The following is a 20620-nucleotide window of genomic DNA, read 5'->3' on the forward strand; positions in this document are numbered from 1 at the left end:
AGTATCACAAATAAAAAACAAGAACCAGTGACACAGGCTGAAAAAACTCCACCATACAACCAACTGCCAGCAGAGAAAACACACTACGCTCTTTTCACTTATAGTTCCTGTCACATCCTAAAGATGAATCAAAAGTAGAAAGCAGCCGTATAGAGCCCCACACAACAAGTCACAAAAGCCACTAAAAGAGAGGGTAGATCAAGTCAACTTACTAAACTCAAAGCTGTTCAACTGGCCCTAAACATTACAAAAAAAGAAGAAGTAGCCAAAGCTCTACCTCTACACTAATTCATAAATAGTAACCAATGCTCTGTAAGAATGGCTGAAAAAAAAAAAGAAACTAACTAACAGCGTAAAAAAAAACCAATTTAAGCTGCTAAAAAATAAAAAAACATTACTACCCAGGTAGAGAAACTACCTGTAAAAGTTCGCCATGTAGATGCCCATGTCCCCAAAAGTAGAGCTAATAAAGAGCAGCAAAACAAGCAACAAGTAAATCAAGCTACAAAAATAAGAGTGTCAAAAATAGACTTAAATTAGCAACACAAGGAAGAGTTATTCCTAACACGATAAGCCCATGATGCCTCAAACCATCAGGGTAAAGATGCCATCTATAAGTAGGCATGAGACGGAAAAGTAGATTTAACCATAAACAATATTTCTCAAATTATCCATGACTGTAAAACATGTGCTGCCATCAAGCAAGCCAAGCAAGTAAAGGCCCTATAGTATAGTAAACAGTAGTCCAAATACAAGTATAAGGAGGCCTAGCAGATTGACTACATCGCGCTGCCCCAAACACGCCAAGGCAAGCGCTACATGCTCACAATGGTAGAAGCCACCACGAAATAGTTAGAAACCTACCCTGTGTCCCATGCTACAGCCCGTAACACCATCCTGAGCCTTAAAAAGCAAGTCCTTTAAAGGCATAGTACCCCTGAAAAGATTAAATCAAACAATAAAACTCATTTTAAAAATAGCCTTATCAACACCTAAACTAAAGAACATAGCATTAAATAGGTATACCATATCCCCTACCATGCACCAGCAACAAGCAAAATAAAAAAGTACAATAAACTGTTAAAAACCACCTTAAAAACATTAAGTAAAAAATCTTTTAAAATCTAAAAAGAACATTTAGCAAAAACCACCTAGTTAGTTAACACCCAAAGTTCCACCAATCAAGCAAGTCCTACCCAGTCTAAATCCCTAAATATAGGAAACAAAAATAAAGTACCAGTAACACATATCAAAAGTTTGTTAAAAAAAACCCAGTATAAATCAATTCTACCTCAAGTACAAACAAACCCATTCGTGAGATTATCTTTACTCAAGAACCGTTGTACATAGTAAATAACACAAAAAAATAAAATGACACAATATATACCTCAAAAAGACCTAATTATAAAGTAAAACTCATGTACAAATATCACTATTTACTAAATGTTACTGCCATTGTTTATACATTAAACCACACAAACATAAAACAAAAGAAAATGTGTAAGTATCAAAAGTTTAAGCAAGTAAAAAAAAAAGTGTAAGTGTCGAAAGTTTAAACAAGTAAGATAAAAAATGTGTCTGAGTAAGTAAAAAATAGAAGTTTTTACTTAATAAAGTTTTTACATGATGTTTAGTAGTTACGTTGACAATTTAGAAATAAGGAGTGGAATGTCCTAAGGTAACATTATAGTGCTTGTATCCCCAATCGTGTATTCTGTTTATGCTTGATATTATGTTCTGTGCCTTCAGGACTGACTCTGAAAAGTAAAAGTTTGTTTTATCTTGTTAGCCGGCTCACCTCCCCCCATAGTCTGTGTCTAAAAAAAGCTAAGTTTGCTTGCTTGCTGGCTTACTTACTTTCTCTTTACCCTTGCTTTTACTTTTGCTTTTGCTTATTAGTTAGTTTAGCTAAGCAGTCCAATTTTTACCCTAAACTGTTTTTTTTTTCCCTTTCCTGACTATCATCTAAACCTGCTCCAGACTGGGACCTGAAAAACACCAAGAAACACCAAAAGCCTGCATTTTGTGATCTGCAGCAGCCATCCCCAGCGCCAGAAACCGAGAAATGAACAACCACTCCCAAGAGAGACTTTCTAAATTTGTTATCTCTTCAGAGCAGTAAAAGAGTTTTGTCATCTAGTGTTGTTTTTTTATATTAGAAAGTGTTTTACTTGTTAAATAAACAAGTTTTTTTCCACTTCTCTCAAAAAAAATTCTTCCCAAACCAAGTAAAAGAAAAACCATAAAAAGTTTACTTTCTAAAAGCTCCTCCTAAAAAATTTTTCCCAAATTTACCCTAAACGAAAACAGTGTGTCAGAGCAAAGAATGATAAGTGAAGTACATTATGACCTGATGACATATTTGAGATACTCTGAAAGAGAAAAGATTCATCAGAAGATCTAGAACCATATCCAAACAAATCCATGGAAATAATTAGCATATATGCATGTATTCAGGAAATGTGATGAATATGCATTAGTTTCAGGAATATAACCTGGTCTCTTAGGTTGCTGCTCATGCATGCTTTGAGAAGAATCCCCCATGTATCCAGCACTGCTAATAAAGTAATGTTGGCTTTCTAACCTAGCAAATTGGTTGGAGAGTTTATTTCCCATTTTTCAGAGACAAGAGCAAGACAGGAAGCACTTTTAGAGAGAACTGAAACACACCTAGGCCTGAAATCTCTTATGAAATCCTCATAGGCAAACTCAGGAAGTATGGACTGAATGAGTGGACAGTGAGGTGTATTGAGAACTGGCTGAACAACAGATCCCAGAGGGTTGTGATCAGTGGCACATGGTCTAGTTGGAGGACTGTCACTAGTGGTGCTTCCCAAGGTTCTATACTGTGTCCAGTATTGTTTAATGTGTTCATCAATGACTTGGACAAAGGGGCAGATGCTTCCTCAGCAAGTTTGCTGATGGCACAAAGCTGGGAGGAGTGGCCAACACCCCAGGGTGTTGTGCTGCTCTTTAGAAGGACCTCGACGGGTTGGAGAGATGAACAGAGAGGAACTGCCTGAAATTCAACAAAGGCAAGTGCAGGGTCCTGCATCTGCGGAGGAATAACCTCAGGCACCAGTACAGGCTGGGGGTGACCTGCTGGAAAGCAGCTCTGCGGAGAAGAACCTGGCAGTCCGGGTGGACAAGTTGTCCATGAGTCAGTAGTGCCCTTGTGGTCAAGAAGGCCAATGGCATCCTGGGGTGCATTGGGAAGAGTGTTGTCAGAAGGTTGAGGGAGGTGATCCTGCCCTTCTACTCAGCCCTGGTGTGCTGGAGTGCTGCGTCCAGTTCTGGGCTCCTCAGTACAAGAGAGACATGGAGCTCCTGAAGCAGGTCCAGCAGAGCGCTATGAAGTTGATCAAGGGTCTAGAGTATCTCTCTTAGGAGGAAAAGCTGAGGGAACTGGGCCTGTTCAGCCTTGAGAAGAGGCAACTGAGAGGGGACCTCATCAATGTCTATAAGTACCTAAAGGGTGAGTGCCAGAGGATAGAGCCAGGCTCTTCTCGGTGATGCCAACCAATAGAAGAAGCAATGTGCAGAAACTGATGCACAGGAAGTTCCACCTGAATATAAGGAAGAACTTCTTTATTCTGTGAGTGACCATGCACTGGAACAGGTTACCCAGAGAGGTTGTGTAGTCTCCCTCACTGGAGATATTCCAGATTGTCCCAGACTGAGCACCAAGATGTTTCCTATTACCATCGGAGTAGCAGTTGCATCTGGACAGTTTTCCTTATCTCCTGTTAATAGGCCCATCAATGTCTTGCCACATGACTCAGAGATAACACTCTCCAGGAGCCAGTTCTGTTTAACAGGTGATTAAGGACACACCTTGTAACTCAGAATAACATCAGCCCATTGTGAGATGCTCCGCCCAGGGGGAGGAGCTAGGTATTCCCACCTGGATAAATCCAGGGATTTCTAGACAGAGAGGCAGCCTTTCCACAGGTTTCCAAGAAGACACAGCAACCACATCTGCCACTCCAGGAAGACTGCAGCCACTCCAATTTGGACTGCTACCAGCATGCTGGCCAAAGGGGTGTCAGGTTGTATTCTGACTTTGTCAGTGGTCTTCCTTTTGTATCACTGCATGTATTTTTGTCTTCTTTTTTCCCTTTTCCCAATAAATTGTATTTCTGACTTGGAGTCTCTCACTGGTTTTGCTTTCAAACCAAAACACAGATCCATCTGGATGCAGTCCTGTGCCATGTGCTCTGAGATGACCCTGCTTGAGCAGGGAGGCTGAACCAGATGACCCACTGTGGTCCCTTCCAACTTTACCCATTCAGTGATTCTGTGACACATCGCTTCCTTTCTGGCTGCGCCTTAGAACAGCTATTATGAGAAATAAGAAACAACATTCCTTGTTCTTCATCTATGTACCTGCTGTGTGTTGCAACATTTTAAAGGATGCTTTTCTAAAAGTATGCCTGGGTTTATTCTTTGGCTACTTAGTCAGCAATATTGAGGGTACTTACGTACTTCTGAGCTTCCGTTAAACTATATTTGTACAGTATATCTTTCATGAAGTATAGCACAGAAACTGGATTTTTTTTTTTTTTACTTTAAATATTTTAAAAAGCAGAAATAATTGCTCCACATTTTTTCTGGTCAGCAAGCTTATTACAATTGTAAAACATTTCTCATTGCAATAATGCCAACTATTATAACTGTCTCGACAATGTTAGCACTCTTCCGGCCAAAACTGAAAAGTCTACATTAGGAAGCAGCACAGTGCAACAGGATTTGGTCTATGAAACAAAAAAGTCAAAGTTGAATTTACCTCCACGTATATACACTTCAGAGATTTTGGTTCAGACTAACTTTGTGCAGTCCACAGATTGAACATTTATTAATATTTGGAACACAAGTTGCACTCCTGGAGAGCATCATTTAAGATAGTCAATGTAAAAGAATGCTCCAAAACCACTCAGCTGCAAAAATTGAGATAGGTAACCAGTTACAACCTAGAGAGCTGTGTCTAAGTGACACTGATTAAAATGCCAATGGTTATGCATCCACAGACTAGTAATGTGGTATTTAATCTTGCAGAAACAATATATTAATGATTGCAGGAATTGCTGTGAATTATTCTTTCAAGCAGCTTTTCTGTTATCACAGAGCTATCTGGGCACAGCTGATGTTATTTTCTACCAGTTTCAGTAAAGTCTAAACAATTCAGAGTAGGCTGTAAGAAAAAAATAGATTCTTTGATACAGAGTAAAGGAAAAAATGTTAAAATATAGAATAAGAACGCTACTCTCAAAGAATTCCAAACAACAAGAAAATTCATTCTCAAAAAACATTTTCAGCTCCACATGGCAAAACCACAGAAAATTAAAATTGTAGAGGTAATCTGGATCATTTGTTGGGGAAAACCAAAAAATCAACCAACCAACCAACCAGCCAACAAACCCCCCAAGCAAAACCCTACATTACTCCTATTAAAAACCTAAATTTTAAAACTGTAGTAACACATTCCCATGCTTTATTTGCAGTGGATTAAAAAAATCCCAATGTGCATTAAAAAGATTCATTCAGAAGAACATTACTCACCCAGCTTGGAAAATCAGACCAAGTTGGAACCCGCTGACAGAGGTCACGAAGAATACGTATGATAACCACACAGGACTGCAGACCATTAGCTCTAGCCTTGAGAACAATACAAAATCAAATTAATCCCAGCATATACAGCAAATAGGACTTTTTGAAAGACTAAAACACTGCTGTTCAATGGAAGCTCAGATACAAGGCCGAAACAAATCATTCTACAACTTTATTCTAAGAGCTGCCATTTACAGCAGTATTTTATACAGGGTTAGTAATTTAAGGTGATAGAAGTCAAAGTGCACAGGTTATACAAGAATAACATTTCTTGATCCCCTATACACTTTGACCTATGTTCACTTGCAACAATAAATACAGTATTTTTCTATATTAGAAATAAAAATAAAGGTCTAAGAAATAGGTATAGAGACGGAAAGGTGAAGGGAATCTGTTTGGTTTCTTTATTGTGCCTTTGCTAGAATGCAAAGTCACTAAACCAAACAGTTGCTTCTTGCCTTTCGTTCCCTACACTTAAAGAAATAGGAAAAAAGTCTTAAATCTAAACACAAAGCTTTAAATACATATTCCATTATTTAAAGCAAAGTTACTCTGCAGCCTTATGGAACACATAACAAATATACAACATATGAACACCCCAAGTGAGTCAAGCTTTCAACATTGCTTTCTTGATGACCAGAAAAAGAAAAAAAAAGGTCAAATTAACAATAACTGCATAGAACAGTTCCTCCCTACTCAACCTTCTACACTTAAATTCAGGGACCAGAAAAATATTAAGCATTATTAGCATGAACAACACTGAGTGTTTTCACACAGTTAAACATTTATATTTCAACTGAACTAATCTCTCATAAGGCTACAAGAAGAAAATAAAATGATGTTCCGAACCTGGAACCACTTAGCGTGGCGTAGAGCAGCCAGAGCGTCAAGGCATTTTTGCCTGTCCAAGACGTCCGGTGGGTCTTTCACCATACCCGAGGTTACATCTAAAATGGATTGAATTGGCAAAATGCAGTGAGGAATGGGTGTTTGACCATTTAAAGTAGCTTCAATGTCACACGTGCCATTTAAAGCTTGAACCCATGAACAACAAATGTAATTGTTCAATAAAAGTCATTCAATTAGTATTAGGGCATTAACCCAGTATGAAGATTGTAGAATCATATTAAACTTTAGCTGTCACGTTATTTTCAAATCCATTGCAGATTATGCAATACACAGTACTTCTTTCTTTAAGCTAACACTGTAAAAACATATATCCCCTAAAATTAAATAGCAAAGGAAGAATGGTTGGACACAGTGCACCAGCACAGAGACCACAAGACAGAAGGAACACTAAAAATCCACTTTAACAAAGTAGAAATATTCATACTTAGTTTCATGAAAATTTTAATGGTCCCATGCTATTTGGGACCTACTCTTTTTAAGAAAAGCTATGTATACTTTTAAAAATCCACTTAAAAGCACTAGATATTTTGTAATGTTATTTTTATCATACCTTAAACTTGAAATGGAAATTATTATGCATTTTAAAAAACTGACTAAAGGAATGTGAAATCTCTTCAGTTTTAAGAGTTCCATTACTTTTTAATGTCCTCTCTTACTCATAGAAATTCCTCAGTCCATGATATATGTGCTTCAATAACATTCAGGATGCAAGGAAGGATCTGAATAGGGACTGCTTTACTTATGATTCAGCAAGAAAAAGAAAAGCCAAAAAAGAAAAAACCAAAGCAGAGTAACTGAAAGAAGGGCCAGAAGAAGAATCTGGGGAACTACAGGCCTGTCAGCCTGACCTTGGTACCAGAGAATATAATGGAGCAGATCATCTTGACTGTCATCATGCGGCACATACAGGACAACCAGGGGATCAGGCCAAGCCAGCATGGGTTTAGGAAAGGCAGGTCCTACTTAAATGACCTTATCTCCCTCTATGACAGGGTGACCCACTTAGTGGATGAGGGAAAGGCTGGGGATCTTGTCTACCTAAAATGCCTTTGACAGCATTTCCCACAGCATTCTCCTGGAGAAACTGACTGCTCATGGCTCAGACAGGTGCACGTATTCTGGAGTAAAAACCTGTCTGGACAACCAGGCCCAGAGTGGTGGGGAATGGAGTTACATTCAGCTGGCGGTCAGTCACTAGTGGGGTCCCCAAGGCTCAGTACTGGGGCCAGTCCTGTTTAATATCTTTATCAATGATGTGGATGAGGGGATTGAGTGCACCCTCAGTACGTTTGCAGATGACACCAAATTGGGTGGGAGTGTTGATCTGCTCGAGGGTAGGAAGGCTCTGCAGAGGAATCTGGACAGGCTGGATTGATGGGCTGAGGCCAATGGTACGAGGTTCAACAAGGCCAAGTGCCAGGTCCTGCACTTGGGTGACAACAACCCCATGCAGCACTACAGGCTTGGGGGAGAATTGGCTGGAAAGTTGCTTGGCAGAAAAGGACCTGGGGGCAATGGTTGACAGTGGCTGAACATGAGGCGGCGTGTGCCCAGGTGGCCGAGAAGGCCAATGACATCCTGGATTGCATCAGCAATAGTGTGGCCAGCAGGACTAGGGAAGTGACTGTCCTGCTCTACTTGGCACTGGTGAGGCCACACCTCAAATCCTGTGTTCAGTTTTGGGCCCCTCAAAACAAGACAGACACTGAGCATGTCTAGAGAAGGACAATGGAGATGGTGAAAGGTCTAGAGCACAAGTCTTATGAGGAGTGGCTGAGGGAGCTGGAGGTGTTTATCCTAGAGAAAAGGAGGCTCAGGAGGGACCTTATCACTCTCTATAACTACCTGAAAGGAAGTTGTAGCAAGGTGGTTGTTGGTCTCTTTTCCCAAGTAACAAACAATAGGACAGGAGGAAATGGCCTCAAGTTGTGCCAGGGGAGGTTTATATTGGATATTAGGAAAAATTTCTTCAAGGAAAGGGTCACCAAGCATTGGAAGAGGCTACCCAGGGAAGTGGCTGAGTCACCATCCCTGAAGGGATTTAAAAGAAGTATAGATGTGGCACTGTAGATGCAGTGGACTTGGCAGCGTTAGTTTAACAGTTGGAGTTTATGAACTTGAAGGACTTTTCCAACCTAAATGATTCTATGATTCTATTATTCTAAAATATGGTAGATCTTTTATATTTAAATGTTCAGAAAATGATTAATTACAAAGCAGATTGCTTTGTTACCAAAATGGAAAAGACCACAAGGCCCTTTTGGAAATGGTTTAAATCAATGAAACGAACCACTGAACAATATTAAATGGTACGTTCAAGTTACTTTAAAAATTGTAGGGATATAATGTAATGATCACTTTTTAAAGTATTTTGTTTTACTAATTATGAAAATGGCTATTGTGACTAGTGACAAAGTATACTGGTAGCATAACTGGTGATACACCAGACAAGATGAAAAAAAAAAGCCTTCACTCAATGGCACTCATTTCACAGGAGCTGGCTGAATGGAATATAATTTACTCCTATAATTTACTCCAGCAAGATATAAAGTTAGGTAATTCCAAGAATAGAAGTTATATATATAGTCACATGAAACATGCCAGCAAGTAGGGATGCTGCAGAGAGACAGCCCAGAAACCACCTATTTGTACACAAATACAAAATAAATAGTAGGATACTTTAAATAGTAGGATACTGTCGTGGTTTGACATGGAAGTGAATTTTTTCAGGAAGTTGGTAGCTAAACCAATCAGTGGTCAGATTTGGATATTGGCATTTGGACTGACCACTGAAGGTATGGATACGCCTCTGAGAACACAGGGGGTTAAAAGCAAGAACTCCCAGGGGAACTGTTTCTTTTTAGTTCTGGTCCTAGGAGAGTGCAGACTCTCCCCTGCCCAGCCACAGGCTGGGCGGGGGAGGGGAAGGTATGTGGCCTGTTCGAGGTAGGTGAGGGGTGAAGCGACTGGAACCAGGCCAGCTCCTGCAGACGGAAGGGTGGAGAGAAACGGAGATGCCTTTGTTCCCCGCCCCCCCCCCCCCCCCCCCCCCCCCGCGAGGGAAAGAAACAGAGAGCAGAGAGCTTGACGGCACTTGGAAATTTGCCGGCAGAGGAGAAGGAGAAGGGGGGGGGAGATGCCCAGTGTGGGAATTAGAGTTCTGGGCAGAGATTTCAGCTGTCTGGGGAGTCTGAGACTTTTAACCCTTTCCTGGGAAATGAAGACTTTGTAAAATATTACTCTTCTTCGATTTAAAGTAGAAGAGAGACAGTCCGGGATCTAAGATGTTGGAAGAGGAAATTTTTACGTGGAAGGAAAACTTAAATCTGAAGTACTCCATTCAGATTTGGGCATTTTTTAATAGGATAGTGCCATTGCTCTGCACGGGGCTAAAAGGGGGAAGATTTCAATATAAGAACAAAGCTAAGAACATAGGTATCTTCTCAAACAGATGTTTAAACTTATGGACTATATGTTAAAGTGGAAAGAAGAATAACTGAACCAACAAGGTATTTACACAGCAAATGAAGACATTTAAAGTGGCATTTCATTTAAAACAAAACAAAAATGAAACCGACACCTATACAAGAGGCATGCCAGGTAAGATAATTGATGAAACAAGTAAAACTTGGATAGAAAAAGACAAGGAGTATATTTAAAGAAAATGCACAGCAGGAAAATAAGAGTCAAAATAAGGGTGAGGAATTAAAAATGGGTCTCTTCTGTCCAGTAGCCTAATCAGTCCGTTTTTTACAGTCTTTTAAAGCTACTATGCAAATAGATTATACTGTGCAAACTCTAATCACAATAACTCACTACATAATTTGAAACTCCAATTACTTCTAGCTCAAAAAAAATTAAATTTGGAAAACAATTTTACTAAAAAGAATTACAGTTTAAGTGCACAGAAGAGAATCATACACAGTGCTGGAAATGACAATCTAAAATGTGCTACTACTAGGTATCATATGAATATCCCTGAAACTTAAAAAGACTAAGAAGTTGTAAGACACCTAATTGCACTGCGAATATATTGACTGGAAAAAAATGTATCAAGGAATCTCTTGGAATACTTAATCTGTGATTTTTTGCATCTGTTTTACATTTTAGGATTAACCCCTTAAATAGTCTTTAACTAAATTCAGATGCCTAACCTACCACCCTGTTGAGCTAAGACAAAAAAAGTTGAATTAATTTACAAAACACAAGCACAAATTCTTACCCTATATAACTTATTACTACCCTAAATATAAGGGGTTAATCTTCAGTTAGACGTGCTGTGTCCACACTACTTCATCATTAAAAGTTAACAGGCGTATCAATTTTACTAAGTTTTATTACACAGAATACATTTTACCCAGTCAACTATTTGAAAACTAGTGTGAACACTGCTTAATTCTAGGATAGAGACAAAGACAAAAATAAAAAAACCCAAAGTAACAGTAGGTCCTAGGACTATGCGTCCAAACCCCTCCTTTGTAAAGTATGGCAGGTGTGACACTGAGCTTTAGAAAACCTTGGTCAAAAATCCTTCCGATGTCTTGGTAGCAACCCCTGACAGGAATCAAGATGCTTTGCTAGAAAGCTTAGGACTGGGGCTGTTAGCTAAGGATAAAAAAATAAAGACACATGCGCATATATAAATATGCTTTTATAAATATGTACACTTTGCTGAAGGAAAGACTCCACAGCTGGGTTAGAGCCCTTTGAATATATCCGATTTGGTAAACTGTCAAATGCACAATACTGTAAGGAACAGTAGCTATGTGGTTAACAATTTTATTTCACACTGGTTTTGGTTTGGGTTTTTTTAGCCTTTTATCATGTAATGGAATTATTACACATCAAACATGTTTCTATTCCTCATGCAAGTCTCAGTCTCATCTTTACTTAAACTGCAGGCTAAAAATAAAAAAAAAAAAAAAAAAGAGAACTTTAAACCATTGTGAGACACAGAGCATGAGGAGCTGCAGTAAGAAAAAAGCCAAACACATACTATTACTCTGCAACAAAAAAGCAGAAGTCTTCATAATGAGGCCTCCTTTGCTGCAATAATTTGCAATTCAGTCTTCTATTTGCTCTACCTTAAAAAGTGAACTTTTTATACTACTCGGTGCCTTGAAAAGAAATCTAACTTGATTTTGCTTGCCTAGAGGCAGTACTCCAGCAGTGAATAAACTTGTTTTAACTCAAGTGTGGGTCAGACAAAAGTACAGATTTGTTTCATTTAGGTGGCATAAATTAAGGGTTTTATCATAATAATTTGAAATTTGTTTTCTTTTTAGTCTACATCATAGAATTTTAGGCCAGAAAATGGAAATTTAGTATTGTGGCAGGATCAGTATTGCACTTTTTCACATTATGTTAATAAACAAACATAGTGTTTAAGGTTAATTTAATTTAATGCTTAATGTAAGTTAATAATCAAATATTTTAAAGCATTCTTTATGAGCTTAAATAATACATGAAGTCTGATTCAGCACAGACAAATTAAAAGTCATGTTACATTTAAGATTTTCAAAAAACAAGTAAACTGGTTGGGTGTGACAGTATATGTACAAAGACTTTATAACTATAAATAATATGTAAAACTCAAAAATCATGTACAAAGCACTCTTTAAGACTTCAGAAGTCATCCAAACTAGAGAATGTATCTTGACATTTTTCTTTCTGATTATGTAGGATGACTTTGTTAACACAGCTTGCTTACAATGCATTCATTAGTCATAGCTACAGAATATTTACTAATGCAATATAAAAATCTCAAGTAATTTAGAGGACATGTAATGATGAGATGAAATTTAAAAAGTCTCTGTGGCTTATATAAATACATATATACATGAGCACAAGTATACATACATACAATTTTTTTCAATCTGCATAGAAGTGTTAAGACAGCCTCAGATTTGCTATACATAAGTTCACTGTCAAACACCAGAACCTTCACTGTCAAACACCAGAACCCTGTTTGCCATGATCTCTTCAACTATGAAAATACAGGATTAAAAGGAAACAAAAGTTAATTTTATCTGACCCGCAAACAAAAGGAACCAATGTACTGTAAACATTAATCATGCATGTTGGCTTAAAAGCTTTTAGAGCTTGGAAAGCATTACAAAGCAGACCGTAAAGCAACATTGCTGGCACCAGAGAAACTGTGAACTTCAGAAATGTAATTTTATTTACAAACTTCACTTTCTGCTGCAGCTGAAATGACAAAGCCATTTCTTATTTTCCTAGTCTGAGTTTGCCAGTTGGATAGAAGACTGGTTGCAATATCAGAAGCCTAAATATATTAAAAAATAACTCCAGGCCAAAAAGCAACCTCAGAGTGCTGGGAAAAAATTACATCATCTTTTAAAATTATAAGCACTGTTACCATCAAAAATACTATAAAAGTAAATTTTCAGTGGTGCTGCTATTTGGAATATGTAAATGATGGTAATACTGATCTAGCTAAAACTTGAAAATGTGATCTTTCTTTTAGGGCAGGACTGCATTAGAAAGCCAGTTTATAGCCACTTGTTATAAAATACTTAGTTTTACCTATAATTTTATAAGAGGGGGGAAAAAAATCAAGTTTGTACCTTTTCCAGAAAGCTGAGGTTGGACTTCAAGTTAGAATTTTTAAAAATTAAATGCATCGTATAAGCATTTTTAATAGGAAATTGTTCTTTACTGAGACTGCTTGTTGAAAAACAAGGTTTTGATCAAGTACATTAGTTATGCCAGCATGTTGCCTTCTAGGACCTCAATGTCATCTTAAGCAGAATAGATAGAAGTAACATCTTTAACAACTTCCCAACCTCCATCCCTCATGTTCTCCTCCCGAATGACTGGAGATGTCAGTGTGATAGTAACTTGCATTTTGGGTTCCACACATGAATTTAAAATTATTGCTGCTTCTGGGACTGCACACTTGATATCATATTTCTCGGGACTTATTACCTAAATATCAAGAAACAGAAACTTCTATTAGCATGTGGCCAAGAAAAGTAAAGGGAAGAAAATGGATTTCAACATAGCCTTTTTTAACAGAAAGGCAGAAATGCAATATAATTATATGAAGCAAATACCTGTGTATTCAAAGAAACAACAGTATACACAATTAATACATATATATATGGACTTGCATACTGTTTCCAAATCATTAATGAAAACACACAGCAGATGCCAAGCTTGTAAACGAGAAAAAAACAACCAAGTGAAATTCATATAAATAAGTAAATTACATAACAAGAATCTTGACAGCATTTGAGACAAATAAAAGCCTCAATGCCACTTCAAATGCCAGTTGAATGCTTTTCTCATTGGAACATAGGAGCCTTTAAAAAGCACCAAGATGCAGAGGTGGTTCTTCAAGCTTGCAATTACAAAATGAGTACTGCAAGTCACATTCTATACTTGGCTATCACAACATCCTCTGATGAGAGCAAAGGACAAGATTAACACCAGGGGGAAAAATAGTAAGAGTAACAAGGTGGTTACTCAGAATTGCTTCCTGTGACTAGATTAATAACTCTAAATACCCCCAAAATAAAGCTGTAGGCACCTCTATCACCTTATTCCACAAACTAGAGGGACAAGTGAATTCTCCACAAAGCCAGACCAGGATGCGCAGTTTTTAAGTTTTCTTCTGTTATTTGAAATGAGCAAACCCAGGATTATTTTCTAATTAATCTGATCCTGCTAATGCTTCTACCATGCCACTGATTCTGTTAAGCATTTTACCAGACTGCATTGAAGTATTAATGCTGTGAAAAGCATCCTATAACAATAGTAGACAGGCTTTGTTCAGTAGAGTACTCAAGCTAAAAACTTTATTCTGTACTTTCATTAATTGTAGAAATACAGCAATTGGTTTATATGAATTTTGCTGAATGGTTTAAGACTACATGTACTATTTTTAGTGCCAAATTTAAAAAACACATACAAGACTTAGTTAACTACTTCTGGGACTACAAAGTACTGACACATACAAACTGGAAACAAGACAAGTACAAAGAGACTGGCATTAATGGAGAACTTTGACCTTCAGGCAGTGCAAGCTTCCTGTAACACCACACAAATTACATCTATCACTGCTGGTAATGGGATAATAGTCTTTCTTCTGCTCATTTCTATTTCCCAGTTGAAGGAAATCTATTAAATGATGATTGAAACTACACTGCTAGCATAAGCACCTAGACACTTGTATGGATTTAATATACAGAAAGCAAAACACGCAGCATAGTCCCTGAATTCAGACACAGTCAGAAAATGAAAAGAAACTGTACCTGAGCTATGAAATGCAGCACAGTCAGCCCTACAGACATTTGACTTGAGGACAGACTTTTACAGTATTTTCACCAAAATTCAGATCCAAAAATCTAAATATTACTTACTGCAAGTTGTTTGGGAAGATTTTCAGCAATAAAACCAAGTAACATCTTTGAAGGCTTCTCAGCACATAACAAAACAAGATTGACATTTCGGTCTCCACGGAGTAACAAACCTTTAGCCAAAACGCCCACCCGTAAAACTCCTTTCAAAGCTCTGTGAATTATAGTTAAAAGCTGCATTTAAAATACTATAAAAATCATAAAACTAAACATGAAGATTGAAAAATTAAATAAAATAGCAGTATTCCATATACTCTTGAGGCCACAGTGACATATGCCATATTAAAATCTGAACAGAACAGAATTCCTGAAAGCACTGATAACAGTACAAGGAAAAACATAAAATGGCTTCAGAAAGAAGTAATAAAATTCTTAAAAAATAATAAGGAAAAAAAAATACCTGTCTTTACTGCTGTCTTTTTTGTCATCTCCATCTTTGCTCTTGCTTTTTTCATGGTCAGTCATATTGTCAGAAACAAGTTTCAAAGCACGCTCAGTAATAGAGACAATTTTTTGGACTGCTTGAAGTTCCTCCTCTGTTGGATATATAGCTGCATGTTTGGTCATCACATAGCGGTCATCAGAGGAGTCAGGGCGGCGTAGAGGCTAAACAGATGAAAAAGCACATTTCTGAAATTTGAGTACACAACAGGTCAAGGTAGGTGACTGTTCTGCTCTCATGAGGTCCCACCTGGAGTACTGCATCCAGCTCTGGCAATCCCAACATAAGAAGGATGTGGACCTACTGGAGCAAGTCCAGAGGAGGCCACCAAGATGATCACAGGGTTGCAGCACCTCTCCTAGGAAGACAGGCTAAGAAAACTGGGGCTGTTCAGCCTGGAGAAGAGAAGGCTCTAGGGAGATCTTAGAGCACCTTCCAGTACCTAAAGGGGGCCTACAAGAGAGCTGGAGAGGAACTTTTTACAAGGGCATGTAGTGAAAGGACAAGGGCTTTAAACTGAAAGAGAATAGGTTTACATTAGATATTAGGAATAAATTCTTTACTGTGAGGGTGGTGAGGCCCTGGAACAGGTTGTCCAGAGAAGTTGTGAATGCATCATCCCTGGAAGTGTTCAAGCCCAGGTTGGATGTGGCTCTGAGCAACCTGGTCTAGTGGAAGGTGTCCCTGCCCATGGTAGGGGGTTGGAACTAGGTGATCTTTAAGGTCCATTCCAACCCAAACTATTCTATAATTCTATTATATACTTTAAAGTACACAGGTGATGTGTGACCAAAAACCAAACACCAAATGTGGCTAAACAACAGAATATTCAAACCTCAAATTATTGAGATGTAAGGAAACATGAACTGAAGTATCCTTAATAACTTACACTGATCACAATCAATCATATCTGTAAAAAACATGAGATGTTAAAAAAAAACAAATTGGGAAATCCCAGGATCAAAAGTACCTCCCCAACAGAAATATCTATTGTCTTTCTGTTAACTGGGAAATACTTGCATACTGCTGCAAAATAAAGTATCCATGATTGCTTTCACAGAATCACAGAAGAATTCAAATAGAAAGGGACCTCAGGAGGTCCTCTAGTCCAGCCTCCTGTGGAAACCATGGTCAGCTATAAGACTATATCATGTTGCTCAGAGCTTCATCCAGACGGTTCTTGAAAACCGCCAAAGATGGAGAGTCACAACATCTGTGTGGAGAAAAAAAGAAAAAAATCCTGTATTTAGTTTGCACCTTTTTTGTCTCAGCTTAAGCTGGTATATCTCACCCTCTCACTGTAAAGAGCCTGGCTCCATTGTCTTTATAACACACAGGTATTAGAAGGCTATTACATCCCACTGAAGCTCTCTTCTCCAGGCTGAACAGGCCCAGATCCCTCAAGTCTCTCCTCACAGGGCACACTCCAGACCCCTGATCCCAGTAGCCACACCTGCTATAGTTTATCAGTATCTGTCTTGTACTGGAAAGTCCAAAACTGAATGCAGTATTGCAGTTTGGGTCTCATGAAAATGGATCACTTCCTTTTATCTACTGGTTATGCTCCTGTTAATATCACCAAGGATGCGATGAACCTTGCTTGCTGCCAGGGCACATGGTTGGTTCACATTCCGCTTACCATCTGCCAAGAACCCCAGATGCCTTTCAGCAGGGCTGCTACCCAGCCCTTCAGTGCAAGTGGTTATGCCCTCCCAAGTGTAGCATTAGGCATTTGTCCTTGCTGAATTCTATAAAGTTCCTGTTGGTCCATTCTTCCAGTCTGCCTAGGTCATGCTGCATGGCAGCCCTGCCCTCAAAGGTATCAACTGCTCTCCCTACTCCAACCAATTCAGTTTCATGTCAGCTGCAAATCTGATGAGCAGTGCACTCACTCCATCACCTTTCAGATCATTGATGAGGTGCTAATGAGACAAATTCCAGGATAAACACATGCAGCACTGCACTTGTTTACTGACCTCTAAGTAGAGTACAGCCCACCACTAAACCATTATCCTCTGGGACTGATGATCCAACCACTTTTTATCCATACATTTGTTCACAATTAGATAAATAAAAGTATAATGCAATTAAATAAGAAGTAGTACACAAATCCAGAGTGACTTGTATTTCAGAAGAAACAATATTTGTCTTCAAGACATCCTTTTGTCATATAAGTGAGCTTATTTTGAAAGACAGGTCCAACTACAGAGTTTCATTAGTATATAATTTTTTCTTCACTTTCCCATATCCTTTATTAAGAAACGCTGGAGACAACTGAAGTAGCATTGAATAATTTATAGTTCTTAACTGTGCCTCTTGGTAAGTATTTTTTCTTTCTTTTTTTCCCCTCAAGCTAAGAAACTCACAGCTGGTCCTTGGGGCTGAGGAGGCATTCCTGGTCTAACTCCCAGCAGGCCTAGAGATCCTGAAGGACCATGAGGATATCCTCCATCTGGTATTCTGCGACGGTCATCCCAGTGATGCTGCTCTTCCTCCATTCTCCTCCAGTACATGTCCTCTTCATATCGCCTGAAGTGCATCAAAATGTCCTCTTTATATAGCAGTTAATACTTCCAACCATTCTAAATAAATTATTGGATGTTCTCACTAACTCATTTCTAGTAATCAAGAACAAATACCAATGAACTCCAGAGGGTACCTAAAATGAATGGTTATTTTGAAAGCAAGTCTGAATTCATAGTAAATAATTCTAGTGAGTCTGCATTCCTCAGAAAGATTGAACAAAAAACCCAAAACAAAACAAAAAAACCCTTGAGAGATAATGACAACTTAATTTAAAACAAGACAGTATAGAGCTCCAAAAACAGTATTCAAAATAAGTAATTACAGAAGAAGAGTTAGTTTTATATAATCTGACTGCAACTTTGTCTCATTTGCTGATAAAACAGAATGCATTACCTCATTTCCATCCTCCAGCGCTCTTCCTCTTCTCGCCTTCTCCAGTATTCTTCTTTCTGCATCTGTTTCCTCATCTTCTCTTCTTGAATTTTTCTTGCTCGAATACTGGGCTTTACTTCTACTTGTAAATCTGGATTTACTTTTTTCTAGTGAAACGCAGATGAAAAATTAAAACTACAATTCATATAAAGATTTGTAGGGACGATGTGTTTATTACAGCGCTGGACATGTGGGGATTGTTTCTCTTTAAAGGACATGTGTGCTTCTGAGAACTCTTGATTTTTTTTATTCTTCTTTACTAGTTTACATATGCATAGTGTTTTACAATAGGTTTATGTATATTTATTTTACTGATTTCACGTTACAGTTAGCTACACTTGTAACTAGTTTTTTATTAGAAAGTACAGAAAGAACTCTTGGGTCACCCTGCCCTGTCTGTTTTAAGGTTCGAGGAGCTTCTCTTATCTCTTTAGTTTGGAAATTTGCATTCTTTTTCTTTAGTTGGGGCAGTTTTACTAGTGTTGCAGAATTACTAGACTAAACAGCATATTTTACTTATGTTAGTAAGCTACTAATAATTCAAAGTGGTACATTTCACTTAAATCTAAATGGATTTCTACCTTGTTACATTTTCACTCTGTTTCACTAGTCCAGAAAAATAACAAATGAAATGTTGGTTTGCCTCTTATCATCTCAAGGTTATGGAGTTCTTCTGACATGTTTAGCACACACTACTGGTCTATGATAAAATCAAGGGGAGTAAAATGCAGTTTTAGAACTGCACTGAATGAACAGCTGAAGAAAAATCTGTGTCCGGTATTTTAAAGGAAAGAAACAGCAATGTACTACATATAACATGAATTCCTTTTTCAGCTATGTGAGAACAAAACTATCTAAAATTAAAATGCTATATGAAATACTAAGTAATTTGCTGTTCATTCTGTAGCAGGATGATTACAATATAGCCTGAAAAAAAACCATTTCATCTTAACTACAGTGTGCTTCCTGATGCCCTGTTTCTGAAGGGTCCCTCATACTGGAGCATAATCATAAGCCACTAAATACATTTTTCTGGCAATTTTTTTCCTCTTCTTTCATCCCTTTCATGATTATGCAGGCCCACTGTATCTCCTGTGACCACAGTAAATTCTTCTTATATAATCTTATAATAATTAAAATGCACACCATGTGTCACTATAGATGTCTCTCCATTCATTACTAAAATGTCTGCAAATACTTGTTTCTCAAATGTCTCCATAAGGGGTTTATGTGGTTTATCCTGCCAAAAACATTGACCATTTGAAATTTACAGTAAACAACAAAGCACCTACTATTGCTTGCACACATTGTACAATATTTTAATGTTGAAAAAAATGCCTGAAAGCAATGTTCAGAATGTTTAAAGCAACATCCAAATCAAAATGCAGTTTCAGTCTGCATTACAACTTTAAAGGCTATACTCCCTCAGAAATATATTTCTCTAGCTTTTTTTATAAGCTGTTTACTCAGAGCACCTACTTCTGACTAGTCTTTAAATATAAGAACATGTAATCAGTCAGATGACATCTGGTAGACTTCCAGATAAAAGTATTAGCATTTTTACCAACCTTATACTGAAGCCTGTGACGCCTCCCTTTTAAGTGCATCTCTTTGGCATTAGGATCATTAAAACTGCATTCACAAAGTTTACAGTGAAAGCGGATCACCTTTCCTTCATCATTTCTTACCTGGAAAATAAAAGTTATAAAACACATTTACTTTTTTTTTTTTTTAACAAAAGCTGATTTAAAAATTAATCTAATTCAGTGACACTGGATAATGTCTACTCATCTCAAAACATGCTTAAAACTTCACACAGGAACTGAAAAAAGGCAAAATAGAACTTTCAATTCTGACAGACACACCATTGTGTTTGCTAAGGAACAAAGTTCTTCGACAGCTTTAAACTTGAGCCCAAACATAATGAGTTGAATAATTACAAACTATGAAACATTTACATCAGATTTCATCCACATATCTCATTCCACCAACATGAAGAAAGCCCCACTGAGGTCAAAAGAAACATGCACAATACAAAAATGTAAACATATGCACAAGCCTTTGCAGGTTCAGTGCCTTGTCACTCTTATCTTCAAGAAGGACCCAGGGAATTACAGGCCAGTCAGCCTCACCTCAGTCCCTGGGAAGGTGATGGAGCACCTAATTCTGGACACCACTTCCAGGCACATTAAGGATAAGAAAATCATCATCAGTAGTCAGCATGGCTTCACCAAGGGAAAGTCATGCTTGATTAACTTGATAAACTTCTGCAATCAAGTGACTGGCCTGGTAGATGAGGGGAGAGCAGTTGATGTTGTCTACC

The 20620-nt window shown here is 38.0% G+C and overlaps 1 protein-coding gene across 3 annotated transcripts in view; it reads right to left on the reverse strand.

Moving 5' to 3' along the window:
• Positions 1-20620, reverse strand: part of LOC128822764 (zinc finger RNA-binding protein-like) — a 75523-nt gene that overhangs the window by 11076 nt on the left and 43827 nt on the right. For 2 of the 3 annotated variants that reach the window (XM_054004572.1, XM_054004571.1), the window contains exons 10-17: positions 19866-19985; positions 18259-18404; positions 17706-17868; positions 15298-15503; positions 14901-15051; positions 13323-13464; positions 6457-6554; positions 5560-5655 (exon numbers count right to left, since the gene is read on the reverse strand). In XM_054004572.1, the coding sequence (XP_053860547.1) occupies positions 5560-5655; positions 6457-6554; positions 13323-13464; positions 14901-15051; positions 15298-15503; positions 17706-17868; positions 18259-18404; positions 19866-19985 (1122 nt within the window). Of the gene's footprint in view, positions 1-864; positions 938-5559; positions 5656-6456; positions 6555-13322; positions 13465-14900; positions 15052-15297; positions 15504-17705; positions 17869-18258; positions 18405-19865; positions 19986-20620 lie in introns of those variants that run through there. The other variant, XM_054004573.1, reaches the window with a different exon arrangement.

This window comes from Vidua macroura, assembly GCF_024509145.1.
Source record: "Vidua macroura isolate BioBank_ID:100142 chromosome W unlocalized genomic scaffold, ASM2450914v1 whyW_random_scaffold_74, whole genome shotgun sequence".
Taxonomy (NCBI): domain Eukaryota; kingdom Metazoa; phylum Chordata; class Aves; order Passeriformes; family Viduidae; genus Vidua; species Vidua macroura.